Raw genomic sequence first — 8,510 nt, 5'->3', positions numbered from 1 at the left:
CTTGACATCAAATTGTATAAGGTCCATATCATCCTTGGTTGCCAAGGTAAACAAAGTATAAAGAGTAGTTTATTTCACCACATGTGAAAATATTTCATCAAAGTATACACCCTTTTCTTGCCTAAAACCTTTGGCCACACATTTTGCGTCATACTTCGGTTTAGCATCATATGTAACTTTAACTTATAGATCCACTTAGATGTCAAAGCAATTTTTCCCTTTGGTAAATGAACCAACTTCCAAGTCTAATTCTTCATAATGGAATCCATTTCATACTACATAGTTCACTCCCACTTAATCTTATCTTCATAAGTCATGGTCTCTTTATATTTATAACAAGATGGCCCCCCACAATTTATGAATATCACATAGTCAACCCAAGCTAAAATCTCTTAGGTGGATGAGAGATATGAGTAGATTTGTGTAGCACAATGGGCTAAATTGGACTTGGAATTTAAACATCCACTCTCTCTTCATAAACATAGGGCTCTCAATTGTTGCTGCTTAAATAATCTTGCTACTTCTTGCTCACTAGCTAAAGCATCGCTTTTCCAATTCCTTAAGAGGTTTCTTATGTATCTTCTTCTCATTGAAGATCACCTCATTGCTATGGATAATATTTCTACCTTCTCAATGCCAAAGGTAATAATCCATCTCACCACTTTGTCCTCCATAGCCCAAAAAGATACACTTAATGGATTCCCATTCCAACTTGCTCATCTTATCCTTTGGCACATGCACATAATCTTCATAGCCAAACACTCTTAATAAGTGACCATAAGAGGAAATTTAAGGAAGTTCTCTCTCTTTTTGTATTATAGGATCGTTATGATGAACATGATTAGATCTTTGATTAGAGATCTCAGTGCTTAAGATTTATTTTTTACATACTTTCCTTCATTAAAATAGGTACAAAATTTGTATTGCCTCTATTTTATTAAGATGTTAATATCTTACTTAGTTTGTCATCCATTTTCTTTACATTTACTTTAGTATAAATAGTATTTCTATTTGCATGTTGGCATTGGGCTTATTACAGATTAGAATATCATTCCATGTATAATATGATAGAAAATCTATAAAACATGGTTCTGGCCCTGCAAGGGGCTAGATCCTTGCATTTTTTTTTCTCTACAACTATCACTAAAAGTGTCGAGGAGAGTGTTGGTTTGTGTTCTCTTCATCTGTCAAAATATACATTGGCATACATAATGAATATGATAACTTACTTTCTTACACCTATACCCATACAATTTTCCAACCCATATACTGATGTAAACAAACTGAAGCAATGACTAATTGTCATTCAAATGGTAAGGCTTAACATTTTTCTTTCTATTTGCATCTTATTTCTCGTCAATATGGCCACTCTAGTGGTTAAATATTGGATAGTGCAAATTAGTTGGAGTGATGAGAGGTGGTTCCATTGAGGTTTACATGCATGGATTACACAGAGCTCCATCCTACCCTGCCTTTCATGCTTTAGTGATGAAGCTACATTACAAGCTTTTCTCTAACTCCTCACAAAAATGAGCCTTGTCATAAGGGAGTGTAGTCAAGTGATCATTTAGAGAAGGTAGAAAACTCTTTGACCTTGTTCTTGTCATAATCTTACCTCGCACATGAATCTATGTGGACGTCACCATTACAAAAAGTTGCCTTTATGTCAAGATTATGACTGATTAATTATGGCCAACAACTATAATTGGTGATTGAAACTTATAACAAGTAAATATGAAAAATTCTAATATTATTGCAAATATAGTGCATGAACAATTTGAAAATTTAAAAAAAGATATCAATGATATAAAAACACTCACGATCCTATTATCACAAAAAATACATCAACATGGAAATCTCACTATTGTTACTAGAGTATTGATACAAGACTAACAACTTGTAGTTATAAAAGGAGACAATTCACAACCAACTATATGATTGTGGAGAAATCTAAATGAATAGACACATTGATGCAATTTGAAATACCATCCATGTATAGTAACAGAAACAAAATTTATGGTTCTATTTCTCATGCCCAAGTTATTTCATGATGCTCATGCATCACCTAGTACTATTGATGTGAATATACGGCTTTCACAAGTCAATACCCACATGCATAGACATGAGATACACATACCCATATGGCTTCATTTGTGCCATACTTCACATAATCAATGCAACTTTTGAATATGTATAGCGCTTCTACCCCCTTTGATGTGATAAGAAATGAGCTTAGGGAAGCTCTAATGGAAAGGAATTACTCTCTACCAAGTAGATGATGTGTATAATTGTCTTCATAGATCATAAGTATATCCCAAATTTATGTTTTCAATGCTTATCAACATATTAGTTATTATAATGCCAAGCATAATTCTTTTGTTAGCTTTACATTTGAGAGTTTCTAAGTTGTTTGGAAAGAGTGCACTCCAATTGTTTTGGCTTGCAAACTCCCTTCTTTCTTCATGCTTCTATATGCAATTGTGATGGTTAGCATTTGGTTCACTACGTCTTAACAGTAAGTTCAATGATTGTTAACTATATGCTACCCAATATGTTTATGGAACACGCTCCTATATCTCATACTTACTCTTACGCTGTATACTTATGTGCTCACCAACAAAATAAATTGCTTTTTCTAACACATAGGTGTGAGTTCTTAAACAATCTAGTCAATATTCATGATGCATCTCATGACATTTGTTCATAGTTTGTTTTTCAAATAGTCAAAGATTGGGTTTACATTACTCTATAGATAAAAGATGCAACTTGTAAGCAACAAATCCAACTTTTATTTGAGGGTAAACTTGGAAGGTTTGCCCATTCTCATTGGTTTAGATTACTTTTTTAATGTTTACAAGTATAGGTCTCTCACTTTTTGAAACTCGCATTTTATTTTCGAGGAGTCTACATACTCTTTAATTAATCATCTATTTGTTCAACCTTTTGTAGAGATACTCCCTCTATTAATATTTGTGACGATTGTTGTTTGTTGTGCTTATAAAATTGCTTTGTGGCACCTAAGACCAAGTCTATTTGCATTAATGAACTAAGGCCACATATGTTATGCAATTAGGATAATGATTGAAACAGAGAGACAAGACTAGGAGCTCTCTATGTCTAGCTCATTCAAATGATGGGTTTTTCGGATTGGTCAAACAAAAAGACACGAGTACTTGCAATTCATCATGTCTAGCTTATCTGAATGATGTTATCTTGTTGCAACTTCTTATTTTTTATTTTGATAACATTAATCTCTAAGGCATAAAATGACTGAGTTGTTTGGATGACTCAATGTAGCCTTATCCATGGCTCTTGGAAAAAGAAAATTTGTTTTACTATTATCCTCCTCTTCAACTCGCACCACATTCCTTTAAGTTGTTGAAACATCCTTGACATAGGAAATTTCTCATTAGTGCACTAACCTCTCCGGGGGGTCCCTCATGAATATATATATATATATAACGTGAGTTCAAAATAAGGGATTTTTAAAACACCAAATTTATACATTTTTTACATACAGAAGGGTGTCATATAGGTGTCATATAAAGGGGTTACTTATAGATTGAATAGAAAAGGGTTGTGTTTTATTCAAGAAAAATTCACGGATTAGGATATTTATAAATAGACCATGAACGCACGTTATATAGAAAATATATATATAGTGAACCCCCCGAGACTAACCTTATCTAATATTGTGGTTTCAAACACAAAAACATGTTTTGCTATCCTTATGCTTTTTAACTTTCACCAGACTATCTAGATAAGTGTCAAAGCTACTTAACATATTGTATAAATCATAATGATAGCTGTAGCGCTATGGAAAGTTTGTGTAAGTAAAGGAATACCTTAGATTTTTTGTATACATGTCTTTCTATTTTGGACCACATATTTTAGCATCTTAAATTATATTTTTGTTACATTACAGAAAATCATCCTTGTAGTGTATAAAATTTGTTAACTACTAGACTTAATATGTCATACTAATTTGTACACAAATTTTGATAATTCTTGGTAACACACTTAAATATCTCAATAAATAGTGATAATATCTTCTATTATGGTATTGTTTGTGAGTAGCATAAGATGGATGATTGTAAATTGAAGGCTCTCACAGCTTGCCATGGGTCTTCATGTTTGGCAAACACAACTTGTCACTCAAAGAAGGTAAACATCATTAGGTTGTTGTCAAGGTTGTCTATCATACAACTGCCACTACATGTATCATTTGTAGGGAAAGATTGTTGTATAAGACTTGGGGTGTGGTTGAGGCTCTCTAGTATATAATTAATGCTACACATACCATTTGTAAGGGTAGATTGATGCATAAGGCAAGGTAATGGGCAATAGGAGTGAAGGCTTATATGAGCAAGGAGGTTATGTATTGTGAATAAATTAGGTGATTAATAGGAGCGATATGATTCAATGGCGACTATGAGAGAGAGAGAGAGAGAGAGTGTGTGTGTGTGTGAGAGAGAGAGAGAGAGAGAGGAGGAGGAGGAGGAGGTGGTGGTGGTGGTGGTGGTGGTGGTGGTGGTACTCTGGGTAGTAATGGTGGGAACGTGAGCGAAGGCCTTCTATAAGCAAGGAGGCTAAGTATCTGTTGTGAATTGGACGATTAATGGGAGTGATATGGTTCTAATGGATGGAGAGAGAGAGAGAGAGAGAGCGAGCGAGCATGCAAGGATCTAAGTGTCAATTCACATATTGAGGGTATGTATCTATTGTGAATTGGACGATTAGAACGAGTGATATGATTCAATGGGCAGTGTCAATTCACATGAGGGTAAGTATCTGTTGTGAACTGGACGATTAATACGAGAGTGATATGATTCAATCAGCAGTGGGGACTGTACGAGAGAGAGAACCGCGCGGGGGCCCGGGGAGCTCGGGGGGGCGGGGGGCGCGGCGGCGGCTTCGAATACAGTGCGTATACTCCTACATGATGGTGCAGCCGTTGGCGTTGTCGTCGCTGAAGGCAACGGCGAGGCCGTCTTTGAGGATGAGGGAGGAGGGGTTCTTGATGGGGTTGGGGAGGACGTTGTAGCCGTGCTTCTTGTAGTTGTAGCTCTTCTCGAACTTGTCCGACTCCTTCAAGTAAGGGTTGTAGCCCGCGATTGAGGTCGGCATCACCAGCTCCGCGCTCTTGCCCGCCCCTTCCCTCACCGCCTTCAGCACCTTCTTCCTCTCCACCCACCCCGTCACCACCACCTTTCCGGCTTTCCGGTCCACCGTCACCGACTCCACCCCTGCCATCGCCCAGTAAATATAGTTAGTAACTAGTCCAGTACTACTCTCGCACATGTAAAATTGATTGCACATCTCATTTGATCATCATCACTATACCACAGTAATTCTAATCTCATCATCATCAAGGGTTAGTGTGTCTCTAGTGTGCTGTGATTATTGCCTGTAAGCTAGTTGCTACTTGCCTTTCAGTTTCGAGATCGCGTCCCTCACCTTCTTCTCGCACCCATTGCAGTCCATCCTCACCCGCAGCTCAATTACATCCTGCCACAGGCCATGCGAGAAATCAACCCACGGATTAAGCCGAGCCAGGCGTATGCAGTAAACATGTAACCAACATCGAAAGCAGAATAAGTGAATAATTGTAATGATGATCAGGAGATCACTACGTATGTATTCGAGATAAATTAATCATGTAATTAGTAGCTGATTAACTGAAATACAATAGATTCAGCCGAGCCATGCATATGCAGTAAACATGTAACCAACATCGGAAGCAGATTAAATGAGTGATTGTAATGATGATCAGAAGACACAATATGTATGTAACCGCGATAAATTAATCGTGTAACTAGTAGCTGAATATATGCGTCTTACCTCCATGGAAGTAGTCTCGCAGATCGTACTTAAGGGGTACTTGAAGTTAAGGGGTACTTAAAGACTTATGAAGCTGTAGAGATGAATAATAAGGGTGAGAGTACTAGACTCGGCTGGGTTGTTGCTTCTGCGGGAGAATTCTCTTACAAGAGCCTGCTCTTTATAAATTGTGCGAGCTGTTACTCGTCAATAGAGTATTATATATACCCTCGTTTGAGTAATTATCTACTCAGAGTTGATTGCTGTCGATCTACAGCTTCATATATTGAAATGTTCATCGCTAGCTCAGGGCATCCAGCTGGATTGCTTGTGTGTATGAAGTCCAGGCACGAGCTCAGAGGGACAGAGACGTGAAAGGGACTAAGGGGACTTTGCCTTGGTATATTGCTTTCCCGTCTAACTGCGTGGCACAGAACCTGCATGACGAAGAGCAAAATATCCCACCAGGTACGGTCAATGATATTGTACGCCAGTTGTTGCTTTAAACAATTAGTAAGCCCAAACCATTTGCCGTAGCACATATGCAACCTTTCAACAAGTACAAAACCCTTCCATTTAAAATTATGGATTGGAAATTTTGGATGAAATCACAAGAATCTCCAATCTTCATAGCTAAACCCTTTGAAATTTAAGATCTTCGGAACTTCTTCATATTTTCAAGGTTCCTTTCAAAGATTTTGCGAACTTGGTTTACATCATGTTTACATCAAAGCTCAATCTTTGAGCACTTCTTTTGTCATAGTTGCCTATGTTTTAATACTAAATTTCAAATTAAATGCTGCTTACATCTCACACAAAGGTAATGTCTATCTAAAGCATAGCAAATTGTACAAAAGAGACACATACATAGGAAGCCTTGTGCATCAGTAGAATGCCCTCTAGGCTACAACTATGGTTGCACATTTTCCTTCAATGATTTGAATAAACTTTTCCTTTAAAAATATATGAGTTTTCCATCCAAACCCTTATTAGCAAGAATGAATAATTTTGTTTGAAAAGTGAACCCCCTTGACATAATTACTATTGAAGCTTATATTAATGATACATGTTCGTGATTGAATTGACATAGAAAAATGCTAATAAGAAGGGGAGAACTAGAACATCTCAAATGGTTTAGTTTTCTAAAAAGATTCATATGTTCAAAAGTTGTTTTGTTGAAACTTTACAAAGCTTCTCCTTATTCTAACCAATCCAAAGTTTACAAACTTAGGTGAAAAGTTTTGCATGCTTTGTAAGCCCACAATGATAGATTTTTAAAAAAGAGAGAGAGATGAAGTTATCCTTGCCTAATGGGTTCCTTCTACATTATTCCAATGCCACATCCCTACAAAAGGATTTATGATTAACTATTTAAATTTTCAAAACTATGAAAGTAGCACACCTAATTCAACACATCAATGTATGAAAACAATGTTCTTGTCATCAATTCAAAGTCATGGAGATTGATGAGTGTAAGCATAAAGTAACCAAAGTTTTCTTCTCTTTGTCAAATAATATAGAGACTCATCAAACTCATGGATGTTGATTGTTCATTCAAACCATAGTTGTCCCCTTGTTTCAAAACTAACAAGCAAGTCTCCGAGGCTCATCTCTTGTTTTCTCCCATCCTACTCATCAATTTTAATGAGAAATAGGAGTTAATAATTGTCGAGTTGGTAGTGAAGGATTTGGGTACCCTTTGACTACAAACATTAGTGTTATCATAGACATTTAATTAATACAAAATCCTTTCACATCTAAAACTACAAGAATTTGAGTAACATGTCTCTCCAAGGTGTCACCTACATGTCTATAAATCATTTTGCACATAACATATAGATACAATTTGTATCACTTAAAGAACACACATATAAGCACGTACTTAAATATTTATTGGTCATAAAACTACTAATAGATGACAATTAGCTTAGTACATAACATGTAGGAATACATTGAGCACTTGAAATTTAGAAAGCTGGGAAGTGTCTATTTTGTGTAAGAGTGCTACCATCAACATACATATACATAGACTATTGTTACATAACCTTTGAAAATGAATTGTATCATTTAGGGAAGACTTTTAACATCTTGAAATTTGTCAAATTCATAATCCTCTATAAATTAAGGAAAATATATAGATGGAAAAACTTCATAGATATAGGATATGTTTATATGTATGTATGTATGCATGCATTTCTACACGCATCGACACACACACACACACAGACACACACATCTATATACGTATGTATATATACATACATGTGTATGTATGTATCATAAGGTGTGGAATTTCAAGAATTGAGTAAGACTATTAAACTTCCAAATCCTCTTGTTTTATCAAGTAAAATAGTGAACCAAAAAATATTAGCCACATTATATTCCTAAAATGTGATCCAATTAATAATGGATAGACTTGAGTTCAGGGTTCCTTTCCTACCAGCAAAGTCTCAACCTTTCTGCCGAATGGCATAGACCCATTCCTTTGCCCTAAAACAGAATAAACCAAAGATTCTACATCCACTAATACTAGGTCTTTATTATCTCATCACTTGAGAAAAGTTCCCAGCTAACTGGGACCACTCTTCCGTAGCATGGACCTAAGTCACGTCCACCGCACTTTCCTCAATTTGCTTTAGTTATCTAATTACCTGACACATTATGTTTTGACATGCAAAATCAACTCCCTT

General features: G+C 36.1%; 1 protein-coding gene across 1 annotated transcript; it reads right to left on the bottom strand.

The window, feature by feature from the left end:
- Positions 1-4,037: 4,037 nt before the first annotated feature.
- On the bottom strand, positions 4,038-6,018 carry LOC148012336 (heavy metal-associated isoprenylated plant protein 44-like). Its single transcript, XM_087669548.1, has 3 exons — positions 5,842-6,018; positions 5,430-5,508; positions 4,038-5,246 (listed from the first exon to the last, which is right to left on the bottom strand). Exons 1-3 carry the CDS (start codon positions 5,845-5,847, stop codon positions 4,936-4,938), a joined length of 396 nt encoding a protein of 131 aa, XP_087525674.1. The 5' UTR covers positions 5,848-6,018; the 3' UTR covers positions 4,038-4,935.
- Positions 6,019-8,510: the final 2,492 nt, after the last annotated feature.

Source organism: Lygodium microphyllum, chromosome 27 (genome assembly GCF_053477565.2).
Source record: "Lygodium microphyllum isolate KBCC chromosome 27, Lygodium_microphyllum_v1.1.10, whole genome shotgun sequence".
Classification (NCBI taxonomy): Eukaryota; Viridiplantae; Streptophyta; class Polypodiopsida; order Schizaeales; family Lygodiaceae; genus Lygodium; species Lygodium microphyllum.
Note: the sequence above shows the minus strand (reverse complement) of the source record. Positions and strands in the feature narration are given on the sequence as shown.

Coding starts and splice junctions, on each gene's coding strand:
- LOC148012336 (XM_087669548.1), bottom strand. Junction 5,247..5,429: donor CGCGATCTCGAAACTGAAAG/GCAAGTAGCAAC, acceptor GGGCGATGGCAG/GGGTGGAGTCGGTGACGGTG.